This window comes from Pyxicephalus adspersus, chromosome 5, assembly GCF_032062135.1.
Source record: "Pyxicephalus adspersus chromosome 5, UCB_Pads_2.0, whole genome shotgun sequence".
Classification (NCBI taxonomy): Eukaryota; Metazoa; Chordata; class Amphibia; order Anura; family Pyxicephalidae; genus Pyxicephalus; species Pyxicephalus adspersus.
Window position 1 is genome coordinate 120597362 of NC_092862.1, and position 27229 is coordinate 120624590.

At 36.5% G+C, this 27229-nt stretch overlaps 1 protein-coding gene and 1 long non-coding RNA gene across 2 annotated transcripts in view; one reads left to right on the plus strand and one right to left on the minus strand.

Moving 5' to 3' along the window:
• Positions 1-588: 588 nt before the first annotated feature.
• DPP6 (dipeptidyl peptidase like 6) overlaps positions 589-27229 on the plus strand; it is a 626323-nt gene continuing 599682 nt past the window's right edge. The window contains exon 1 of the mRNA XM_072412585.1: positions 589-1320. Within this exon, the coding sequence (XP_072268686.1) occupies positions 1129-1320 (192 nt within the window). The 5' untranslated portion in view covers positions 589-1128. The remainder of the gene's footprint in view (positions 1321-27229) is intronic.
• Positions 17707-21398, minus strand: LOC140331520 (uncharacterized). Its single transcript, XR_011920942.1, has 2 exons — positions 21284-21398; positions 17707-17884 (listed from the first exon to the last, which is right to left on the minus strand). It is a non-coding gene; the product is annotated as an uncharacterized lncRNA (long non-coding RNA).

The window sequence follows — 27229 nt, forward strand, 5'->3', positions numbered from 1 at the left end:
TATTTCAACTGGTTTGGTGGCCTTTATTATTAATATTATACATAAACTGTATTTATATAGTGCCAACCTATACACAGCGCTGTACAGGGGGTGCAAATAACAGACATACAGACAATGATAAAAGAATAAGAGAGGACCCAGAAGGCTTTATAGCTTCCAACTTTTCTTTCTCCACTTGGGATCCCTTTCTTCTTGACTTATACTACATCCAGTATCATTCATCACTTGATTGTTCTATGGTCACGTCTAGCTATTTGTACGTTTGCTGCGCCTTCACTAAGAATGCAGCTGCTGTTGTCGCCTCATCTGCAACATGTTTGTTCCGATAGAGCTGAAAAAAAAAAGATAATTGAAAAGCAGATGAGAAAAGGGACTGGAGATGAGAGAACGCCGAGACTGTAGAAGGACCCGGACATACATACAGATGGAGAATAGCGTAAGGAAGCGCTTGACATGCAGCGAGAATAAGCAAATACGTTACAGCACCACGGAGAGCGACCGGGGATGCAGTTATTCTCTGTAACGCCTCCCTGCCTCCCTCCCACTTCCTTCTGTCTCAGCATTCACTCCCACCCTCCTCCTCTCCTGCACTCCACGGCTTCATTTCAATCAGGTGGCTGTTGCTCTTCAAGATTAGTGAAAACCTAGCAGGAAAATACTCGCAAGCTTCCCCCCTCCCTTTCCCTATATACACAAAGGGAAAAGGGAAGCAGGCAACGTGCTCTGAATGATGTGTTGACTCTTTCTGAGTCCTATCACTCTCTCCCCTTCTCTATCTCTCTTATTTTCTCTCCCCCCTTTCTATGGACTGTTGGCATGCAGCCTCCACAGCCAATTGATCGGACACCTCAGGCTGAAGAGTGATTGGAAAGCTGTTCGCCCCAGTGGTTTGTATCTTATTAAATGCTAGTGGCTACCAAATAAGATCTCTGTTGGATGGTTGACTTTTCTTCTTTCTGGTTGAAGCTTTATGGGGGCCTGTTGGATTGTTTTTTTTTTAATTTTTACCTTTTTCTTTTTTTCTTTTGCTCACCCACTGTGCCAATTGATCTCTAATAAAACGGGTTAAAAGACAGTTCTTGCTAAAGGTTGACTTTTCTTGTTTGTGAATCTGAAAGGATTGACTTGATGGCTTCGCTCTACCAAAGGTTCACTGGGAAGATCAACACGTCCAGGTCTTTCCCCATGCCACCTGAGGCCAGTCACCTTTTGGGAGGCCAAAATGCAGAAGAGGACACAGCTGGCAAGACCTCACGCCCACCGCCAGAGACGCGACCCTCTTATCAGTACCAAGCACGGCACGACTGTGAGGAGGAAGATGTAAGACGTTTGTTGTTATTATTCACCTCCCCCTTTCCCCCCTTTAAAGTGTTGTGTATATTCTTGCTCCTGATCTATGTGTCTGGCAACCCCCCAGTAGCCCAGCCCCCCGCTTTAAATGCCATTGATAGTGTTTCTAAATGATTAATTCAGTTCTTCAGGGTTTCGCAAGGAAACCAAATCAGGTTTTTTCAATTGCCTGTGTGTTACTGATGTCTGCTCCATTACATCTTTTTAATGTGAACTTTATTGATCAGCAAGTGATGCAGAATAAACAGAATTATGATACAACTCAACGTTTAACCCTTTGCAAGGTTTCTGCATCCTTCACCCATCATTACCGGCGATCATTACCCAAAATGTCAGTACACCAGTAGCAAAAACTTCATTAAAAAGAGATCTCCTGATGATAGCGTATTAATTGCTAAATACACTAATAAAAAAATCAATTATTGTAATATATTCAATGCTGTCTGAACCCAATGTTCTTTACTTCCTGGATCTGAAAGAAATTTCAAAGGTACCATTTGCATATCACCTTAGTAACCACTGACTCATCCAGGGCACCTCTTTTGGGTAAGAGAATGAAACAGAATTATCAGACATTGATCATTGCAGAGAAATCCTCTTTACCAAAAAAAAGGCCTGCATGTTCATTGTCATTGATGCAGACCCGGCAGGGTTAAATTGTACTGAGACCAATTTGTGTTCTGCATTTAGCCCACTGCAGTGGCTTTAAACCAGATCTCTCTGTAGATATATCTGCCTGAGTACCCCAATATAGCATATGAAATATCTCTATATCTCTATAAAATATACAATGCTAATCAATTATTAGAACCATGCCAGGTATCATCAAAGCAAGTCTAAATCTATTAATACATTCTGCTTCTCAGTTTCTAAGTTTGCAGGCTGTGTGTGTAAAGTAACACATAAACAGCAAGAAAAGGAGAAATGTCTGATTTGTACATTTCTAAATGAATACAAATATGAATGTAGGTTATGGCCTATACAGTTGCAAAGAGAACTGCATCCAACAAACATTGTATCCATGTATAAAGCACTCATGAATTCAAAGAGCTATGATGAGATCCATCTCACAACACATGGAGGTCATCTCTCTTTGATATAATGGTGACACTATATTGAAAATCCTTTCTGGTTGTACTGTGTATTTATATTAATAAAACAGATGTATTTTGTTGAGCCAGGCAGGCACATTGCATTTTCCCACACCAGCCAATCAGATTTTAACTTTGACCGAATTGGCCATCAACTTTAATGTAATTGGTTGCTACATACAATGAACATGGCACATGGTTACTTATGGTAGTTTATTTGGTGACTTTCTAATTCTTGGTAAAAGTTTGTCATTTATGTTATGCTGTTCTCACTTTTAGAACCAAATGGAAAAAGTCCACCACAAAGTGATATTTTAGTTACAGAAAGAGCCTGGTTGGCCAAGTTAACTTCTGGCTTCTTATATCTCTGATGTTGTCCACCAGTGAGCCATATGTGTCCCTGCTTATCCAAGTGTATTTAGGTTCCTGCTGTATGAATAATATAAAGTAAAATAAAATCCAATCTAATAAATAAAAATCTAATCTAGACAGTGGGAACCCTTCATCTTGGCTATGGCAGATGTTCAGAAACTCCCCAAGACATATTATACACCACCAAATTGTTTAACAAGAATCTACCAAACATATTAGTTTACAGCTGTCCCGTCAACTCCCAACTTTTGCTATGCTGCTGGTAAAGGAAATCTCCCATGAGAAAAACCAAGGGGCTGCTACTAATGACCTCCTTTTGAAAATTGTTATTACTTGGTTGTTATGTGGACCCTTTGGTTTGCAAACTTTATATCTCTAACCCCAAAAAAGTATTCAGATCATAAAAGTCAGAAGTCCTTATTTGAATGCTTGTTTCAAGTCAAGAATCGAAGCAAGAGGCCCAATATGTCTATATGCGTCAATGATAGTGGTCTGAATAATACAACTTCCATGACCTTTTGCACTTTAGTAGTATAAAAGCCCCTCTGTACAAGTATTGTTTTTCTTTTGGTGTCTGTGCTGTAGGTGGTGCTGTCAGAAAGGAAAGCAGGGTGTATACATCTTACCAGTTTCATAAGTCCCCCATCTTGCTTGGAGCATATTTTTAGTTTGTCAGTACGACAGATGTCTGGGGAATCTTCCTTTGATAATGCAGCGCTCAGAAGAAAACAAAAAAGTACATTTACCATGCAAAATTTTTTTCCTCGTTTGAATGCCGGAGATTAAAATAATTTATTGTCTCAGATCTGTGGCAGAGACTTTGCACTGTTCAGCATTATCCTCACGCCAAGTACGACTTTCCATAGGGAGTAATTATACTTTCCTTATACTGTGTTTTATGCTTCCTTATACTATGTTTGGCATTTCAATTTCTTCTTTCTTTGTGTGGTATATATAAAAAGATTTGCTTGGGTAAAGGAAAAGGTTGTTATAATTAGCCTAATTTTGTTTCCATTAACGTAGTATTGATTTTAAAGTATTGCTGGTCAGGGATAGAGCACATTAAAAAACATTTAGATTTTCTTAAGCAGAATTAGTCCCATTGAAGATTTGCTGACACTTTTTCAGGTATTGCCTAAAGGGACAGTCCACCCAAAACCTTGTTTCAGTTAGATGTTAATGGGTTCTTCTGTTTGTCAGTGAGGGCCTCCAGTGATATCATATCACAGCTGGATTTCCCAGGTCTGTACATCTATCATAGCATTTATTTCAGTGTCCTACTTTCCATGTGTGGTTTGGTAATTTATGTTTTGCAGAATAAAACTGGAGTCCATACGTGGGAATATTCCAGTTATGAGACAGACTCCAAGGCAGGCATGAATAGTGGTAACTATAAAGATGGACGGTTATAGGAAAATTATAAGAAGCTGTCAGGTTGGCCAGCCCACCAAACTCTAACTTTGACTGAAATATTACTTTATGAGGAACTGATTTTGTAAAGGGAAAATATCTCACTAATTAGAGTAACTGCTTTATTGAACTGTTGTTAAATATTGTTGTTATTTATTAACTGTTATGCTACAATTGAAGTAGACACATTCAGTAATGTAGAATGAGTAATATGGAGGCAATAAAGCAGTTGATCTCCCATGGTTTGGTAATTCAAGGATGAGTTAAAAGTAGTAAAACTATTATTGTATTATGTTTGCTGTACAGTGCTACCACCTTTGCTTCATATTGCCTATATTAGGTGGCTGACTCATTATGCAACAAAAGAAACATAGATGGGGGACGTAAAAAAAAAGACCAACTGGTCCATCAAGTCTGCCATTTTTTTTCCCCTTCTAAACTTCATTATCTGAATATTGAACTGTGTTTATCCCAAGCATGTTTAAAGTAGCATACTAAAAATGAGCATGATAACATAATAAAAACCCATATAGGACCTAATTATTTTTATAAAAAAGTGCAGTAAGGTGATGTCAGATATACCTGGGCTTTGTTTATGAAATGAAAAGTGAACTAAAACAAGGTCAAGTAAGGTGATCTGAAGTAAAGCTTAACCTGATTCACTAAATCATAAAGTGCATTCAATGAAACTGCACCTTGACCTTATTTACTAAAATTGAAGTGCGGTACACCTTGACAAGAGTGCCATCAGGCATTTTTGATCCTTCTACTAAGTAAACCTCTAAGGTCCCCCTTCACTTATGTCTAGAAGTTCCAGCAAAAGTTAACCTTTTTTGATCACAGCTTGGTACAGTAGTACCACTTGTCCTCATTCTGATTGTGGCCCTGAACCTTTTCCTCATTTGTAGAAGTATAAGGTGAGGTTCACTAGGCCAGATTTAGGAAGAATATAGCAAGCTCTTGTAAGTTGAAACTAGGCCTGATCTGGCTCAGTGTAATGTGCAGTGAATTAATCTATGTTCATGTGAAGCATCCAGTTGTTTGAAGAAGATACTTTTTTATTGTTGTTTTTTTCTTGTACATTATTGAATATTTACCATTAACATTTTAAACAAGCCCCTCACCTAACACTACAGTAAGAGTAAAGAGACAGTACCTCCAACCTACATAAGAAATAAAATATTATATATGTACAATATATATATATATATATATATTTACATATATAATATACATATATATATATATGTATACAAGTGGTATGTGCATCTTTAGTATCTATAGATCTAGTTTATTAGTATCTATACCAACAATTAGATTTAAAGCAGGACCAGTCATTACTGCAAGCATGGAAGGCACAATACCCACATGTTCCTTGAATGGGTGATATAAATCTTGTGCATGAACAGGAGTTGCATATCCCTGATGGCTGGATCTGTGTGTGACTATGCATGGAGTTTAGAGCTGAAATAAAAAGCCACCAGGAGCCAGGAGTTAGTAATTTGACAAAAGAGACTTTGCATGGTCTTCTAGGTTTTTATGGTTTAGATCCACTTTAAAGCTGCTTTATAGATGAGAAATGGAGAAGGACCTTTAAATCTCATTGGTTCTTTTTGGTACTTTTTACATACATGTTTAATATCTTCTTTTCCATACTGTATGGAATTTTATACAGCTATGAATAGAATGAACAAATATTCTGTGTAATGAACAGAACATAGTGTTATGTTTTAAGTATAGTGCTTTAATTCTTAAAACTAAAATTGCTGCAAAATGTATATAATATTATGTATCTTGCAATAATTTTCTATATAAGTGCTTCAGAAATCCATGTTCTGAAACATTATTATCAGTTTGCAGCAACTATGGTAATTTTTTTGAAAGCAGCACAGAAAAGTATTTATGTTTTGGATTAAATTTCAAGAAATGATTGTTATTTTTTCCATTGAATATACGAACCCTAGGAGAAACCCATAGGAGAAACATAAGGGAAACAAGTCATGTGATGGTATATGGGAGTGTTGGCTGCCCATTAAAGTCATATTAATGCTTAGCAGATCCATACTTAATGTAGTTGATAAAAAATACTTTTTTCAAATGGGAAATGATTATTTCTCAAACACGCAGAGAAGTTACCAAAGCTTATTTATAAAAAACGAGAAAGGAAACCTAACTACTAATCTGACTCCATATTTCATTTTCTCAGCAAATACAATACTGAGAGTTTATTTTGTTTTCACATTACCTAGCTTTTGGTCATTAGGTATAGTAGAGGTTAATAATGTTTACCTAATACATCTGTTTCCAGCTAAACTCCTATATTTGCAGGCTAGTGAAATAGCGAGCAGCTGTAACCAAATAACTATTTGAATTTACTTATGCTATTTGCTTTGTCCAGCGACTGCTTACAATGTGACTGTCACTCTGCACATGTCACACACACTTCAGGCACTTGCAGTAATATTACTGTTTGCTGACTGTTTCTGTGAAAAATTGACATGCTTCCTCAAGATAAAAGCCCTATTGTTATAGAAGGTTACCTATGCACTTATATACTGGCGTGTTTGTTATTAAACACATCTGGAAACCGCCATGAATGCACAGATAGACACATCTCTTCTCTTTGCAAATAATTTATACATAACCTAATTATGTTGTGTGAACTGTTTAAAAAGTACAACTCCAGGACTGTACAAACATGTATATGCTATGAAGAGAATAGAGAGGTGACGACAAGGGCACACACACCCCATACAAAAAGGACAGTTCACTGCCCTTATGACTTAAAAAGGGGTCAGACTGTGACTTTTGAAAGTAGAAAATTCCCTGGCATCAGTAGTCCACCATTTGTGTCATTGGAAAGAATGGTGCCCCATCATTGGTGTATGTGGGAAGAGTAGCACTCGACCATTGGTGTCATTGTGAAGAATAGTATCCCATCATTGTCAGATGGAGGAATAGTGCCCCATAATTTGTGCTATTGTAAGCAATAGTGCCCTATCAATGGTATCAGTGGGAAGAACAGTGCCCCATCGTCAGGGTTTGTGGGAATTATGTTTGCCCTTTAATTGGTGAAGTAGTGCTCCATCTCTGTTGTCAGTGGGAAGAACTGCATCCCATCATTGATATCCATAGGAGAAAGAGTTCCCATTATTGGTGTTAGTTAAATAGTGCCCTCTCATTAGTGTTAACTAGTGTTCTATTTTGGTGTCAATCAGAGGAACAATGCTGTAGCATGGGTGGAATAGTGATTCATTGATGTCAGGTAAAAGACTACTTTCCCAATTGTTGATGTCAGTGTTGGAAATACTTGCTAACATTGGTCTCAGTTCCCCCACATTTGGTGTCAGTGAGAGAAATAGTTCTAATTGGCTGGATAAATTAAAGCAAGGGCTGTATCCAGTCCCCAAGCTGCAGTTTAGGGATCACTGCAATAAACCATTCAATGTTTTGTATAGCAAATGATCTAGACTAGTCTGTGAAAAATAAAGCATGTTGCTATAAGGTTCATTGTCATTGTTTTTTGCACTTACTAAATTCTTTTAATATATACACCTAATAGCTTTGGGTTATACAGTGCCTTGATACTATTAGATGATGGAAACATGCAGTACAGTGGGTACTGACAAAGCGCTGTCCATGGTGCTGAAGGCAGGTATTCTGCATCACTGAATGCTAATAAAGGCAAAGAGGAGGACTGCTGCTTCATGTCTTTCATGACAAATTGGCTAAAAGCTGCTCTTTGTGATTTGTGACCTTTCCCCATGGCTGTGCTATAAAAGGACTGCTTTACATGTAAACTCATTTTCCAAAACATGTTACTGACAGTGGATGGAAAGATTATTTTATCAAGAATGGTGAATGCATTAGCAGTACATTATATTTAAATGATGTACAGATGTTTTTCGCAGTTGGCTGTAGTAACATTTGATACAGAAAATGAAAACAAAAACTATAACTCAAAAATGGGACCCCATGGGCAGCAATTAGTTATTTGCCAGGTTATTTCCAAATTATTTATGTAGTACAAGCACCTATGTGATTAGATATAAACTAAATGGATACCTTTGGTAAATATAAAGTGGATTGTGCACACAGATTTCAATCTGTGTGATAATTGAAAATGTATATAAACCTAAGAACAAAAAAATTATATATTGCAGTTTTTTTTCTATCCATATATGCGGTTATTATATTATTTATATTTTATTATACCTATGTCCTCTTTTGATTACCTTTGGCAACCTGTAATAAACAGAGTATCTGTCAATGGACAACCAGCTTGTAAAAAAGGATCTGTATCCATTACAGCCTGCTTTTTCTATAAAGTGGGTTGATGCGATCTGTATGTATACATAAGCTCGCATAATAGTATTAAATAGCTGGATGATTTGCCTGCAGATAATTATTGTTATGAAAAATCCTCAGGCGTGCTGGATACCAAATAACTTGTGTATGTGTATGTGGGGTAAAATGAAATGATCACTCCTATACAAAAGTCTTAGTGCAGTGTTTATCAATCCACAGTGCAAATAAAACTCCAACCAGAAAATGTTTTCTATACTGCGTGGGTGTGTATGTACATTCCTTTCTTCTTGGTACCATCTGTGCTCATTTCCATCAACTACACAACGAATGAAATTCTTCCAGCATTTGAGTTCATTGAACCCCATGGCTTGGTTGCCAACTCATCCATTTAATTACTGACATTTCTAAGTGATACAGATACCATGGTAAATTAGATTCAATCAATTATTTTACCTGCATTTAATCAACTACAGAACACATGTTAATTGTATCCGCCAGTCACTAAAAGGGTGAATTGTGGCAAAAAGAGCATTGAGAAAGAACTATTAAGCAAGTTCCTGACAGATCTAACTCACATCTCATTTAGCAAATCATTTGCAATAAGTTTTAATATATATATATATATATATATATATATATGTATATATATATATATATATATATATATGTGATATTTGCCTCTGCAATCCTTGATTCCTGACTGTGAAAAGATTCTAAAATGATTTTCCCATATTAGATACGCACAGTTAGGAATGGTCAGAGGACTGTTTTATATTGGCACGATGGATGGATACATCAATCAACATGTATCCTGATCAGAATTAATAGATCTTTCTGTGTACAAAAAATATACACAAACCATAGTTGTAGAGAAATATATTGTTTATACTATGGACAGTGTTATTTATGTAAAATTTAATGTGCTTTTGGCAGGGTTTTGCAGTTAAAAAGCCCCAGTATCTTTTGCTAGGCATGCTTTCAGATTTTTCTGCTGAAGGAACCGTTAACAAGAAATTCACAGGAGAGTTTTAGAAGTTTGTACAAGTATTAGGATATTATTGGTCTTCCATTCTTTCCCTATTCAAGGCGAAGCAACCAGATCACTTTAATATTCCCTTGCCTAATAGCATGTCCTGGGATCTTTGTCCCCTCCTTTGCGCTGTTCAGCTGCTGAGAGTAAGTAATGGAAGCTGTGTGTAAGCTCAGAATTTTCATATTTAGAGCCTGCACAGCCCTGAGGACTCTCTGCCGTCTTGTGTCAGCGGTAGGTCAATAGGCAAACCCCTGTATTGTCATGGGAGAAGATAATTCATTTCATACTGAAAGAACTGGGCTTTTATTGGTGGCTGAACAAAGCAGCAGAAGAACAAAAGAAAATATGTGGTGCTAGGGAATGGGTCAAAAAGAAAACCTATAGCTTTGCCCTATGTAGACAATGACATATGTTTTTACAGTGAGATTTTATGTACAAAAAAATCATTTAAACTGAAAATATGCCTTTATAGTATGCACTATAAGGCATAAGAGTATACCTTATTATACCTGATGGAGCTCAAAATAATCCAGGGTATGGGAAAACCACCATTCTACATTGCAGCACTGGTTCCTGACTGCAGGTTGGGGCAGGAGGTGGTGGAGTAATGTCCCTTGGACTAAGCAAAATGTACTTTTCAGAGAGTTAGTATTTTCACTTGATACTTTGGACATCTCAAAATTGTATTAAGGGCTTCCTCCAAAACATGCTGATCAATCAGAAGAAAATGGGTTATATGCAATGTTTTATCTAACCTGTACAGGTTTAATGCAGTTGCGGTATACTGTTATTTTTTTTTTTTTCAAATTACATGAAAAGGGAAGAATTAAGTGTTAACCACTGAAGCAGCATAATGGGAGGAAAGGCTCATAGTAATGAATGGAATAATGTGTGGGTGAGTCATTCTTCATCTGCCGTACTACTGAAATAAAACTGGTTTCAGTGTAATTTCCTACTGCGCTATCGTACTCTGACCATGCACACAAAACAATAATCTTTGCCATGTGAGCAAAACAATGAAGTTTTATTCACGATCTGGATTATGTACAAAAATGAAAAAGAGTTCAGTAAGCATAGGAATGTATGTCTAAGCCTTTTCATACATCTTAGAAATCAGAAGCGACTTTTTACATTGCTATTTATGTGATTTAATATTCCTTAAAACGCTCTGTATACATCATACATTGCACAGATATACTGACAGTTACAATAGGCACTCTCTGCCGGGAGCCAAGGTGGCCATTCCCCAGTTAGCCCCTTTTACCTCCAGCATCTGTAGGCACCTCCCTAACAAAGGCAGACTGAACTGATTTCTATTATTTCCAGTCTCATCTCAGGTTGTGATGTAAGTGCAGATTTATAGACTGACTTGCTTTAGTTGTCTGTCATTGAAAAGGAGAAACCGATAAACACTGATAAAGATCCTCAGATACATTTTTATATGTAGATTTATTTTCTATCAAAAAGCAAACAAGAATTGCTAAACCTCTCCAAATAAATACATGTGTATGTGTACATATTTGCTCAGTACATATGCAAGTTTTACTTTCAGCAGTGCTATACCATGGGCCTGATGTAATAAAGCTCTCCAAGACTGCAGAAGATAGACTATAATGGGAGAACCTAGATGCAAAACCTGGAAAACGTTTCTTAAAAATCATTTGCAATTAGTTGGGAGTTGTTTTCAATACTGCACCCGATCCATTGAAGGTTTTCCCATGATGGTTTATCTTCTCCAGCCTTGGAAAGCTTTAATAAATCAACTGCAATGGGTGTGCATAACTTATTATAACGAATGCACCTATATAATTTGTATTATGAGAGATATAAAGTGATTGTATTGAGCCACTGAGAACTCAACTCAACAAATCTCCATATTTACAACAATATTATCTGGAAGAACAAGCATATACAAATGCAAAAGGAATATAAAATGTATTAGTATTATTACTAGAACAATATTACAAAACATTTTTACCTTTGGAAACATTATTATTATATGCTATACCTATTCTTAATTTTTACAGACATATCAAATAGACCCTGACATTGGAATACTGACATCCAAACCTAGGCATGGACTGGTCTGATATGATGGGGTCTTGGGCAAATATTTAAGACAGGGGTAAATACTCCACCTTGTTTTATTATCCTATTATTTTTCCTTATAGCTAAAGTTTAGGGTGCACTTTCATGAAGAGTTGTAGTTAATGGTGAAAACAAATGTGAACATTGGGTGCATATAAGTGATAATATTGAGTAAAATTAGGTTCCTCCCCCAGCACAAACCACACCTACTATACTTATAACCCCACCTATGCCAGACTGCTGTTTATGTAGAAATTATTAGGAGTAATTGATTTCATTTCTGTTATTATTTTTTGTTATAATTTTTTATTATTAAATTATAAATTTTTATTATAATTTTTTATTAAAGAAAATAAATTGTTTGTTGGGATTTACACCCTTTGACCATATCAACCCTATTTCATGGGAGCAGTGTTTCATAACATTTACAGGATGCCTTGGAAAAACAAGAATATGTGCGATACATACATTCATACATTGTAGGAGCTTTCATTTGTAATGATGACAGGACTGTCACCACTATAAGGAGAAAGATTGATATTATAGGTATACTATGTGTCTGACAGCGTTTCCTGCTGCCTTCTGTACAGTTATCATCCCATCATATATAGCTGCTCATTTCTGGCCAATACTTTGGGGTGTCAGTTTGATTAATGGGCTCAATATTTGCTGGCGACTGGTGGATACGCGGAGTAAGATGTGTAATCCAATCATCTGCTACCTCTTCTCTGAAGATTAACTTTCTTAATTGTGGGTTGTAGTTTTATGACAACATGAATATTGATGTCTATTATACTATGTATATGTTCTGAGGATAGGATCATGTCTAAATACAGATCAAAGAGTTTTGTTAGGCCAGTTTATTGTTTTAATCACTAACCTGATCCAAACTTTGGAATGAAAATATTGTCTTTTATGTTTTTTCTTTATATAAATAAATGGAATTGATAAATTGGTATTCCCTAAATTCCCCAGAAAGCCTCCTAAAGTGGATTAGAACTAAAAATGTTAAGATTTACTATATTATAGGGAACAATTCAAGATGTTTATGAACATTTTGAAGAGGAGCCACCATCTGTACCTGGTCCTCTTCTGGTTCCAGATCCTTGGCCATCTTGATTGACCAGGCTATAATGATGTAACTCCTACACATGTGCACAGGAATCCATTCGAGCCAAGGTGTCCGGCATGTGCAGCTCAGGGTACACTGAAGAAAAGATTGTAAACAGGCAGGAATGCTTTTCATATCACATCTCCCTTCTGCAATAATGAACTTGTCTTCTCACAATTTTTTCTCTTTTAAGTAAAATTCCTTTTTAATTTCGAGTAAGCACTGAAAAATCTTCCTTTAAATCCATCCTGAAAAAAATAGCAGTGCATTCCTAGTATTTAAATGTACCCAGGCATTTCTGCCCTGTTCTTGCTGGAGGCTCTGACACAAGAAGGCAAAGTCTTTTACAAGATGGCCATCTCTACTCAGAGGACGAGTATAACATTATAGGTTGGAAAGAAATCAGATTCATTAAAACCCCAGCCAATACAAGCTCTCTGCTTATCTTTTCTTGGACAGCAGCTTCCCAAATTCAGTTCTTTTTTAATAATGCATGCCCACCACAAATAAACCTCAGCTACTCCAACTGAAGTCTAAGCCATGCCCCATCTAAAGCTACACCCATTTTAAAAATTCAAAAGTCCAGTGTTAGGGTCCTAGTAGATATGGACCAACAGAACATGCATTGGAATGCTAAATGAGGAGAGTAGGGCTTAGCCCAAGTGCATACGGGTCTAAGGCTATGTACACAGGTCAACTCTTTTCAGCCTAAGAGTGCGAACCGGACCGGTCATAGATCATAGCGAGAGGTGTACAGAGGGCATCTGACGTAGTTCATGGATCTGTCCTAGAGGAACCACCTCAATGCAAAGAAGGGAGGAGAGTGCAGTGGGGTGCCGCTCGTTTGTTCTCCCCCCTACCCTCTACATAGGTTAGAATGGTGCTGTATGTACAGCGCTCGTTCATTCATCTGTCAGTGTTTTGACGTTGGAAACGGTCATGAAAGATTGTTTCCAAAGTCAAAAAATGAATGTGTGTACGCAGCCTAAGAAGTAAATCAAAGAAGAAGTCAAGACCTTAGTTTATAATGCTTCATAATTGAGGGCCAAATCAAGCACACAGAGATACTTTTTGCCACCCAAATGCATAAATAAAGTTGAGGTGTGTTAAAAGAACATTTATTCTTTAACCACATGTACTTGAGACTTTCTTTAGACTGTCGGTTTAGCTTATTTTTCCCCAGACAGAGGGGGTGAACCCAGCATTTTATGAGAACATGTCCTTTACCACATCATTAGGATTTGTCACGAAAACCTATATTCTAATTGTGTTGTAAGTGTTTTGAAGTCATATTTAAACTCCTGGGCAATTCTTTATGCATCTATTTCAGGATTATCCCCTGACAGGCAGCAATTTTGAGGACTTATACATAATGACCTTAAATACCATGAATAGCACAAGTGCCGCAGAGTAAAACTCACACTGCTTTGCAATTGGATGGTTTCTAAAGGAAATCTTGTAACATTTCCAAAACTGAGATAATTATAGCTGAGTTTTAGAACTGCTTGAATTAATATGAAAATGTCAGGCCTTTTTACTTGCTGAGCACTGCATAATGAATCTGTTAACCTACACTGATACTGGTACTAAGCTGTTGTGTGACTTTTAATGCAGACAACTTTATTTTGTTGTGTAGTCTGTTTTTCTAACAAGATCAGCCTATTTCCAGCAGAAAGTGCCAAAATGGCCAAAAACTGGAAATCTACAATGGATTTCCAAATCAACTATCTAATTGTATATACTTGACCAAAGAAGTAATACTTTGACTATACACAGTCCTTTGTACTGCACCAATATCACAAATGTAAAGTAGAACACATTTATAACCCTTGCTTTCGGCAATCCTTTTCCCTATCCTTCCAAAGTGTCCCAAACGATTTTGGTTCTTTGTGAAGTGAGAGGTTTATTTTCTTTGATATATTCAATTTAAATGCAATAATGCCTCCTTTGAGCTTGGAAGCCACATGTACACTCAAACAAACTTGTTCGTAACATGTACCACAGTTGACTTCCTTCCCTTTGTGCTTCTTCCACCCTAATCCAAAGCCAGGGTGCCACAACGTCCTGCGTGAGTTTTATTTTAGTAGAATCTTGCAAAACCTCTGCATGATCCTGTTGCCCCCATGTCATGGTACACAACCCTGATGACTGGTCATTTAGACACTGGGCCTGATTTATTAAAGCTCTCAAAGGCTGGAGAGGATACACTTTCATCAGTAAATCTGGGTGACCCAGCAAACCTGCAATGGATTTCATAAAAAATTGCTATTTGTTACCAAATGTTTTCAATCATGAACCAGATCCTTTCCAGGTTTGATGGATCTCCCAGCTACACTGATGAAAGTGTATCCCCTCCAGCCTTGGAGAGCTTTTATAAATCAGCCTCACTGAGTCCTTCATAATTATTGGGATACAGGGGGAATATGAGGTCTGCCCTGATTCAATGTCAGGATGCCCCAATGTTCTGTGTGAGGTTTCTCTTAGTAGAATCTTACAAAAGCTCTGCATGCTCCCTTTGCCCCCATTTCATAGTGCACAACCCTGATGACTGGTCTATTAAAAAAACAAGTCTTGTATGATATAGGGGAGTATTGATGCCTACCCTAATCCAATGCCAGGATGCCATGAAGTCCTATGTGAATAGAATCTTACAAAAGCTCTGCATGGTCCAGTTGCCCCCATGTCATGTTGCCCAATCTGGATGACTGGTCATTTGGAGTTCTGCATGATATTGAGGTTACAAGGGGAATATCATAACTTTCCTTACCATTGGAAGTACAGGATATTTCCTAGGTTTGCCAGCAGGAGCAAAGTAGATTTATCCTTGAGTAATAATGAACTTGTTACTTTATTTGGCAAATTTCAGGTTGCTTTTCCACTTGTCCATTTAGTTTGAAATATCAAAGACCCTAGGCTATGACCAAATCCTAAAATGCCACATTGTTTCACATTGGAAGTCATTGTGTCACAGTTCGAGAATCACAACTCCGTGACAACAGCATAACTAATGTATGCAGGTCCTGTGGAAAACTATAACTCTTTATTTTTCTACAAAGTACATGAATTTTTTCAATTAGAATTTATATTGTTATATTTTTATGATTTTCTTTAATAATAATATCAGAATTAAAGCAAAATGCCCTTGCAAATTTATACATATAATATCATAAAATAATAATATATGTACCCCATATAAATTAGATAATATTATGCTTTTCAACTGTCTCATGCCTAAAGGCTTGTTATGTTTAATATGAAGCTTGATAGTTTATTTATTAAGAAACATGGAAGAAACATACACTTCATATAAGAGAAGTAAGTGATTAAAATGGAAGATGAAAGGGTAATGTAGCGTATATAGCATTACCTACATGTAACTTTGTGTTATATGCATCTGCTGTGAAAAAGAGAGACTTTTTGATGTCAACTAATACTGAAATATTAACACTGTGCCTATGCTAATGTTCAATAGATGGCTTGTTGCTCTTGTCTAAATTTATAAAGGAAATTAGGTCATTGATTTACATACAGTGGAGTCCATCTGTTGCAAGTCATTCTATATATATCTGCATAACACACTGAATGCACAAGACAAGTTATTGTTGTGATGATAATAGAAGTTTATGCAGATTTGGATAATACCAATGGGCTGCATACATGGAAGTTTTTGGAAAATCAACCAGAAAAGATTAGTTTGGCAACCAATATGGAAAAGGGATGGAGATCTGAATCGTTCAGTTATTTTTTCATATTCATATCTTTTTCACATGAAATCCCCCCGACATTTCTATAGTAATACATTTACCCTAGTAAAAATGTACCCTTATTTTCAAAAGTAATTAGGTTTTCACTTTGCAACTGAAAATTAATTTTGAAAACAAAAAGAAATGTCCTAGAAAACTAATATTATTTTAATGAACATGATTTAATTAATGAACATGAACAAGATAGAAAAGTTTCACCACATTCACAAAAATGAACATTTCTACTATTTGTAGCAAACCCTTCTGCTGAAATCTAATAGTGTGATTTGATATTGACACTGATGGAGAAAACTATTGATAACGGGAAGGGGAGGGTGCTGATGTTTAGTTTCAGCTAGTGGTTCTGCCTTTGATAGAGAGGGTAGACAACTAGGCCATTTGTACAGGGTCCCCATCTTCACCAAGGCCCGAACTGACAGAGGGGCAAGGAGCTGGAATCCTGTGCATTTGGGGCCCCCAATTCATGTTTTCCCAAGATCCCATTTTACCTAAAACCAACCATGTCAGCAAGAGTCACCTACATGAGTAGTTTGGGATCTAGGGAAATAAATTTGATCTTGCTCTAGAACTAGCATTAAAATGACCCTGTCACCATTTATTTTACAAAAGTTTTTCTGTATGATTATATGTGCATTTGGGATATTTAATGTATGCTATGTACTTGTTAAAGTCACTAAATAGACATCCAAAAAGCATGAAACTGCTGCTGGGTGATGCCATTTTGAATGTGATGTCAGCAGCCCTAGCAGAGTGCTTTTACTCAAGGATATACTCACTGTATAGTATGTCCTCCTCCCCTGACAGCTCATAAAAAGGTACAGAAGTAGGTGAGGGGAGGATTGAAGGACCTGACCAGCATAGACAATGATTAGCTACTAGCCGAGGAGAAAATGGTTATGATGCACAATAAAAGAGGGAGCTGTGCTCTGGAAATGCACTCCCCTTGATTGTTCAAAAAGTTAAAGAACATTGCAAATTAATAAAAATAATGTATTATTCATTTTTTGCAAAACACTGCAAGTAAGCATTTAAAATACCTGTTTTTTGGGAAGTGGGGTTGAACTGGAATGGAGGTTTGTTTGGGGTGCTAATAGGTTGTTTTTTTATAGAACTAAACTCATCCTTTAACAACTGTTTATACGTGGTATACCCATAACACTAAAAAAAAAGTCTTATCGGTTGCCTTTGTATGTATTTTATTGTTTGAAGGGAGGAAGGGGTCTCTCCTCTCGCTCCTCTAAGGTTCAGGTCTTTTTTATGGAGAGGCTTTAGAATGCGAGAAGCTTGCAAAGAGTTCACCACCTGCAGCTTTCAAGTGGTAAATATCAAATATTCATATCCAATACTTCTTCTTTACCTGAATAAAGAGAAATATATTTTTTCATTTTTTTTTATTATTATATTTTATTATACTACATATAATATAAAAATATCTCTGTTCATTGCTAACAAGTAATATTGTTATGCATAGCACATTTTGTGTATTTTAGGTCTGCAAATGTGTAACATTTAGTTTCTCGGGCTTAATGTCCTTTTAATAGTTTTATCAGATTGGAACACAATCTTTTTATTAAAATCAGTTTCACCTTCTCTCCTGTATTGTATAGAATCCCATGTAACTGACATTACAGTAACAACCCAGCTTTATTTTTTTCCTATATTAACTGAAGCTAAAATAAAAACACACCAAATCACAGAGCACAAGAATCATCCATTACATCAAATTCTAATTTGTTGCCTTTTAATCTCTTAGCATCCATTTGTCATTACCCAAGGGTGTGCACATAAAACATACGTTACACATGTAGGTATCCCCAGTGAATATGTACATCTTGCTATAAAAAAAAATACATTAACATTTCAAGTCCACTCATGCATTTAAAAACTGCGCTGAGGATGAAGTTTTATCTATAGAAATGATGATATTGACAGTAATGAGGTCCGTACCTTAGGCCAATTAAATAGAGAATATAAATAATTGGAACAAAGGATATAATCAGCTCAAATAAAAACCATTACAGTTGCTGTAAGCATTACTATGGCATAAATAAATATTTCAGCCTGACACATGACATTCATGCAGCTTTATCCTGCTTCTATAGAAGGATTAGAATGTGCCAATCAGATCTCAGTTGAGCTATTTGTTGGGATTTGTAGGTTATATCTTTTTCAGGGAATTTTCAGCAGGGATTTTTAGCTATGGTATTTAATATTTGAACAGTATCATTTGTATTATCTAACTATTCGCTTTCAGATTGAATTGTTTAAAATGATTCGTCTTTACATTCAGTCTGTAATCCTGATTATTAAACATTGAGATATATTATAAAATGAAGATGTATTCAGTTTCCACCTGTGATTGGTAAGTATACATTAAAACAAACCCTCTCGAGGATTTTAACATATTACAGATGAAAATTAATTTTGTGTTTGAAAACAGATATTATAAGATGGCTGGTATGAGCATTATAATGCAGCAAACCTCCCTCTGTGTGCTTTTTGTAAAGCATCCGCTGATTAGTATTATTATCAAATATTATTATATGTGAAATAGAAAGTATCTTACTGCAGAATGTATCATTAAAATGAAAATGTATTTATACTTGTTTATACTGAAACAAAAATGTTTCATAATTGAATAATAGAATATTCTTCTCCTGGATGACCTTCTAAAATCTATCAGCATAAATGTCAGATGATTGTCATCTGGAATGAACCATTGTGCTTGTCTTGGGTGAAAATATGACATGTGTACAGCAGTCCCCCCCCCCACCTCGATGGTGTTCATCAATCTGCCATGGTGAATTTATGAATGACCAATTAGGAATGATCACTGTGCATTCCTCTGAAGGACAGCACAGCAGGGTGCTGATTATTCGTCCTCCCCCTTCCATGCCCATAGAACAGAACAAGCCCTGTGTGTCCATTCTTCTATCACAGATGACAGTGATCTTTTATGCGTTCATAGTCTAAGATTCTCCTTTGTTTTCAATTTGGTAGACATGGTATTTCAGAGTGAAATCCAATAATTTATTAAACAATGCAATGACGTCATTGGCCGCTGGTAACCTATTAATCACAGTTGCTGTATCCTCTATAGCAGTGGTTGCCAACCTTTTCGGACCCATGGACCACTAAATTTACCGGCTCTATACCGCGCATGCCCAGGGAGCAGGTGTTTCTCAAAGGGGAAAAAACTTACCCCATAGTGACGTCATGATGCCAGAACCCACCCACACACCAGCCAGAGCCATGAACCACCAAAATGTTCATGCGGACCACCAATAGACCGTGGACCACCGGTTGGCAAACCGCTGCTCGATACAATATATGGAAGAAGTGTTAACTTTAAAAGTATACATATCACTAAATGTTTTTGTAAGCTGCTATCTCTGACCTATTATGAAAATATTCAACTTGCCTGTTTGGGGTTTCTCTGCTTTTAATACAGTGAATCACTGACCCAGAATGTGTATGCAGCTTAGGTGTTCGGCTAATTGTCACACAGGTATCTGCATGCTTCTTTCACTTGTGTAACTGAAACTACTGACACCAAAAGATCAACTTTACATGCATATAATTGCCATTCTTTAAATACATTCTGATAATAAATAGCAGTTTCTATAATCTCTCAGTAGAAGGTCCTCTTTAAATCCAGCATTATGAATCTTTTCCCGGAGAAGTGCAATACTATTTAGTGACTGCAGATGGCACCCAAAATGCTTCTATTGTACAATACAAATACAATATTGGATGTTGTCTAATTTTTACTTTTTTATTATTTGCATGCTGCATGGTATTGTGATGCTGTGAAGACCCAAGTCATTACAACTGATCAATAAATAAAATGTTTTTCCTCCTGTTTTGTTCATGAATGTCACATCTCGTCTGTACTTTTGATTGCAATGTTTTATCACCCTTTTTACCTTTTATAGTAAATATGATAAAAAATTATGTTTCTGTAAAGATTTAGGGAAGTTAGGAAAAAAATGAAAAGAAAATATGCCCTTTACATATATTCAGTTTTTTTGAGGGTCAAGAATTTAAAGAAACAAAAAGTAAAAACACAAAAGTGTATTGTAATAAAATCATTCAGCTGCCTTTAAAATACAAAATGTTTTTTTTTTGTATTTGCTTTTTTAGCAATATCTTATATGCAAGGCAATTCATAAATGTAGAAGACTTATGTAAGCCATACCTGGTGAAAATTTGTAGCCTATTTACTGTAAAGATCCGAAAAGACTTTGGCAATGGAGAACTTTATTATATAATACTGATAGAGAAGGACCAGTATATAGATATAGAGAGCAGTATTGACATAAAGTCATTTGAATTCTGTTTGCTGGGGGTTACTGCAGTTTGGTTGTCTTAGTGAATTTTAGGGATCGACCCTGTCTACGTCAGTGGTTCCCAACCAGGGTTCAGTTCGTTCCTAGGGTTCCTCCAGAGGTTGCTAGGGGTTCCATTAACAATAAGCGGTTTGTGTCCCTCAGATCAGTTTACCTAACACCAGGGATTTTTTTGGCTATCTGTGAGCGAGGCCAGCAATGTAGGAAGGAATTCTTCCCACTGACCACCAGACTAATATACTGTGAGTTGTGGATATAATAATTATAGTAAAAGTTCACTGAAGACCTGAAAGTTATTCCAAGGGGTCCCCCTATGTTCAAAAGGATGAGAAACACTTGTCTACCCAATATAGTGCCAATTACCCTCTGACACTGGGTCTTGTCAATAAAATCTGTTGGTTTCTTACCTGGAAAAGCTGCAGGAAATGAAGAATAAACTTGCTGAGAGCAGCAAATCAGATGACAGCCCTTGCGTTATATTTAGTTGCAGTAGTATAGAGACTATATCCACCTTGGATCTGAAATCAAAATATGAGCATTCAGAGTCCTGATCTGACATTACAAAACCTGTCTTCGGCATATATACTAGAATGCCGGACAATGACGGCTGTAGATGTCATAGACAGGTACAGTAGTAAGGCTCATTAACAAATAAAACAGTGATACAACACTTTGATGTGTGTGGACTTTAGTTTTGCTTTAGAAGATAAATACATAGTTGCCATTAAATTATGTTCACATTTGTGGTTTTGCAAGCAGTTTCGCAAAAAATGGTTAACATTGGACCAAATGGGTTTTTATTTACCAGGAGGTAAATAGTAGCAGTGGAAGTGGTAGCTCTTTTTTCCTTTCTTCTTGATGCTACCCTGCTATCTACAAAGACTTACATTTTTGCCACTAGCAACTTCCTAAAAATGTTTGTGAAAACAAAATTTGCAAGCAGTTTTTAGTCCTGCAAAAACTGGGCAGTGAGATTCGGTTACTAGTCCTAGATGCCTTGTATTTGACAGCAAGTGCCTGGGGGCATTCAATGCCAAGGTAAAATAACACTAGTCTTAAGCTTCGTATACACTTTAGATAATTGTCGTGCAAGACGAATAATTGTGTTACTCATGTATAGCAGTCCCCCAACATCATTCATTATTCCGCCAAGATGTGACTGATTGGGGACAACTGATTTCTTTGCAGGAGAGCACAGTGGGGTGCTTCTCACTTGTCCACCTCGTCTCTATAGAACGGAACGGCGTTGTGTGTACAGCACTCAATAATTTATCTGCCACTGGAAGCGGTCTTGAAGGGTTATTTCCAGCGACAGTCTTCTGACGTCTATCTGACGTCTGCATGGGCTTTAGAGGGTACTCTTTGGAACAGAAGGCCATGTTCACAGCACAGTGGGGTATCTACATATATTCAGGAGGCTGCAGACCACACTGCTCGAAACAATTTCTCTGCAGTAAACGTAACCCATCATACTGGCATTTTTTTTTTTAGGTTGAGTTTTTAGGCATTAGAACCAATTTATGCTGATAAGCCATGTGTCACAGCAAGCTTCATCCCTGGTCCAAATGACATCCAGTAATAGAATTTTATTCAATGATGATGACCGCAATACAATCGGAAATATATATATATATCTATTTTAAAGAAAAATATTTGCTTGTGGAAATCAATTTGAATATGTATTGTTTTTAAATGAAAGATTGATCGAGGGTGAAAAGACACTTTGAATAAATGTATTCATCTGAAGGCAGTCCTGCAGTAAGGGTAATGGTGCATGGCGTGCTGTCAGGGAAGATGTAATGTATGTATATCTGGAATAAAAGATGGGAGTGAAATGAAGCAATATACACTTTAAAATAGAAATGTCTTACAAATATATTTTTGCTTTGTTGAGTCAGGCTTGAGTCTTTCCCATGCTGATATTTCTGGAAACCAACAATAATGTGTAGCTTCAGGTAAATGTAGTTTAGGCTATGTACAGTATGGGGCCTGTTTGTAAATCTGTGAATCTGACATTCACTGAAACATTCTCTGGTTAAAGATCTTCCATGATTAATTCCATGTGTTTTAATGGCAGTAATTGATTCTCCACCATGATTTTCCTTATGCTATTTTTTTTTCTTTTATTTTTCTTAAATGCAGAGCATACTTCACTTTGCTTAGACCCTCATACAGTGTCCATTGATAAATCTTGTTCAAGGTTACAACCCCTGACCAGAGCCAGAATAAAACCACACAGGGCCATGCATGGTAACCTTGCCACCTAACCCCAAACCATGTTCTTTATAAAGCATCTCCTCTATCTTCTCTATTTATTCCGTATATCATACTAGACTATCATTAATTATTTTTTATTCTCTTATAAACCAAGATACTGTAATAGACTTTTTCTTTTACTTTCTCTTCCACTTTCTGCGTTCTGTTCCATTATATACATTTTACTGTACTTGTCTGTACTCTGTATATTGTGCTGTACAATACATAGTCCTCACTGCTCTGCTCTGTAAACTGCTGTACATTATATACGCCACATTGTTCCACAACATACACTGTTCTGCAAATTTTAGGCTACAGCTCATTGCTGTTTTGTATAAAATGTGATTTACATTATATATTTTACAGTGTTCACACTGAATTGTCAGTTACTACTTCCTGTACCTGTTACTGTACCTGTCTTCATACACTAAATTACTGCATGTCTACCATACTGCCATTGAACTATGAGAAATGGTAGAAATATCTCATATTTGTAGCATTTTGCATATAAGGTAACTGTAACATATCCATGTAGTTTACGATATTTGCAATTTGATTTGATTGTGGTCAAATCATAGAGATCCTGCCAACTGTTCTTTGAAATAGCCAGTATCCAAAGCTGGTAAAAAAAAACACGGGAAACTATTCTCCATTTTTTCTTTCCTGTCTTATATTTCCCTATGGCATACTGGCTATATTTCTAGCCTTTCTTGACCTTTGTATATCTCCCCTCAACTCTCATCAACTTTTCATTTACTTTCTGCCCTCTCATTCTTCCCCTTCCACTCACCTGTCCTGCTCTACTTCTAATTTCCTTTCCCTTCCTTCTACTCCTTCGCTATTTTACAACTTTCCTCTTTTCCCTCCCCTTCCCTTTCCCTTTCTTTCCTCCTTTTCTCCTCCCTCTCCTTTCCATTCTTCTCCTCTAACCCTCTTCCTTTCCCCTTCTTTCCTCTCCTCCAATTCATTTACCTCTCTCTCTTTCTTTCTTTCTTTCTTTCTTTCTTTCTTTCTTTCTTTCTTTCTTTCTATCAGGTTTTCTACCCTTCTTCCTTTTCCTCCTTTTCCCTTGTGCCCTTTCCCCCTCTCCCTCTATTCTTAATTATCTTTTTCTTTTAGCTGATTTGCTTTTGGTATTATCAGCTCCCACTGTGCACCTGCCTCAGTATTATACCAAGCCCCACATTACAATGCTTTGCCTCTTTCATTATCTCTAAGCTCACCAGATCAGAGGTTCTGATAATGAATGATACCGTGCCTTTTATACTGTATCCAAGGGTTTGAGACCCATATAAGTCTTTGATCGCAAAACAGCTGGCAGCAGATTTTATCATTAAACTGCCTGTTTGCTAATGTGAAAATGAATGCTTTACTTTTTTAATGTGTCTTTGCTTGTTCTAAATGCTTGTCATGAAATCTTCCAGTGATGAAGATAGAACGTGATATTTGATCAAAAGATAAAACCAAGGGAGTAGCTAAATCAATATGAACCCCAGTGCAGAATGTTAATGTTTTGTTAATTAATAGTTTATTAAAATGATACTTCAGTCAAGACAAAAACATTGACATAATTACTTAATATCAACTTGTGTTTACAGGGTACTTGTTTTAAATTTTTAAATTATCGAGGCAGATATTAAAAAAACAAGCAAGCCTGGTGACCTGACATTTATCTAATGGAGATAGGCAGGACAGATGGGTCACCTTCCCACCTCTTATCTTCGATTGGACAGTGAAGAAGCTGTAACAGAATTATATACGAGTTATCTCTTTGCTCTCTCCTCCTAGTAGCCTGTTCTTTATTATTAGCCAGTATTTATTTAGCGCCAACATTTTACACAGCACTTCACAATGTCTATTGTCATATTGATAACTTTTCCTCAAAGGTGCTCAGAATCTAAAGGCTCTACCATGGTCATATTTAATTAATGTAGTCTAAAAATAATTTTTAATGTAACCTGATTTACTTAACTACATGTTTTTGAATGTGGGAGGAAATCCACCAATACACAGGGAGAATATATAACCTAGTGTGCCAAAGTGCTAACCACTGAGCTGTTCTTTACCAGCACATGTGAATGCAGCACAGCTGATTGGCTTTAAATGCTGCTGTACAGTGGAGATTAAAATTAATTTATTTATATCATAGTATTCATATCAATTGCATTTTTAAATACATTTGTGAATGTTATAAAAGTGTATGTATTATTGATTCTAAGTATCTGCATGGAGTTCACTTTTATGCTATTATATTAGAAACAAGAAGACATGTGCAAAGCAAAAATGCCTGCTCATTATAAGGTTATGCCCCCCCATCCGGATATGTCTCCTGGCTGAGCTCAGGGCTGACAGCTGACACTGTCAGGGCTGCTGGAGAAGGGGGAAACTTTTAATTAACCAAACCATTTGTTTTTTTGCTCATATACCTCTGACAGCACCTTTATTATAAGACATTTGCTATGGTTTGTTATCAGAGAGTCTGACACTGCTGCTCTGAAAAGAAAAGCATACAAATAAATAATCAAGCGATGTGCAAGCGGAGGGACTGCAATGTTTAATCTAAGAGTGAAGTTTGGGCTCATTTATACTATAGCACTGGGATACCTTGTACAGAATGTGACATATGACTATGGTAGGGACATTAGATTGTGAGCCCCTTTGAGGGACAGCTAGTGACATGACTATGAACTTTGTAAAGTGCTGCGTAATATGTTGGCGCCATATAAATACTGGATAATATTAATAATTGCAATGCAGTTAGAAGCTCATTCATTTGAATGGAAAGCCAAACCAGCACATAACGCACAAACATTGTGCATGCTGCATTTCGTAAAAAATACTGCATGGCAATGCACAACCATGAGGTATCATGCATTGCCATGTGGTGTGCAGCATTGCATTCCTATGATGCATTTGGAGTGCCAGTAACTGTAAATGGTAACCCAGCACATCAACATGAGCCCTTAGGATACTTACTTCTTTTTTATGTGGATCCCAAAGATTCTTCAAATTAGGGATATCCAAATTCAGTCCTAAAGGGCCACAGAGACAGATCAGGATTTCAGTATTTTTTTATTTGTTAACCATTATCACTACATATACTGTTTTTGGAATTAGTTGCTTTTTTAAAGAAGGCATAGACAAGCCCTCTTGTACTGAGGTTAGGTTATGTAAACATGACAAATCATTGTGTAATATATGTAATGCAGTCTCCTGACATCATTCATCAATCCATCCGGTAGATGAATGAACAAACAATCATGAATAATCACAGTTCACCCCTATAGAGGAGAGCACAGCGGGGTGATGCTTACTTGTCCTTCCCCCTCCCCTCTCCATTGAACAGAATGGCTCTGTGTGCACAATGGTGGTTTGTTCATCTGTCACTGGAAACAATTGCAGAAGATCATCAGAAACGTTGTCCTACTTGTGTACATAGCTTTAGAGCTAGCCTTTCCAAAGCTTTAAGCCTTGAAATAGTTCTGTTTGGGCTTCCTTAGTTTGTGTCCTATTATTATTATTATTTTATTGTTTTATTGTAAACCTGCAGGTTTGTTGAGAGTTTTTATTTGTTTTTTTCTACTATTACTTTTATGTTTTCCTGGTGGTTTGCTGTTTCTTTTTGTCATCTCTCCATTTGGTAAAGTGAATTCTACAACCTAACACATGGCTTTCTTTGTACATCTTGCCAGAGGAAAACTTTTATAGAATAATTGTAGAACAATATGACACATATGTTTCATAAAATTGCTATATGCATTTTTAATCTTTTCATGGAAGTCAGATAAAGTAGGACACATTGTTCAGTATTGTGAAATATTTGTCAGTGAGTGTGAAATATCCCGTCTTTAAAAACCACTCATAAATAAATTAAAAAATATCACTTGAGAAGTGAATTTCCTTTTTAGAAATAAATTAATATTTGCTTCTTTGAAGCTTAAAGAAAATAAATCATTATCATAGCTTAAAGATGTTTATTCTCTTTTTTTTTCCTTGTTGATTTGATCTCACAGTCATTTAAAATAGTAACTTGTAGAGTAATGGTATTTCATAGACATGAATTAGTGTTTCCTATTCCTTGACCCTGGTCTGTAGTG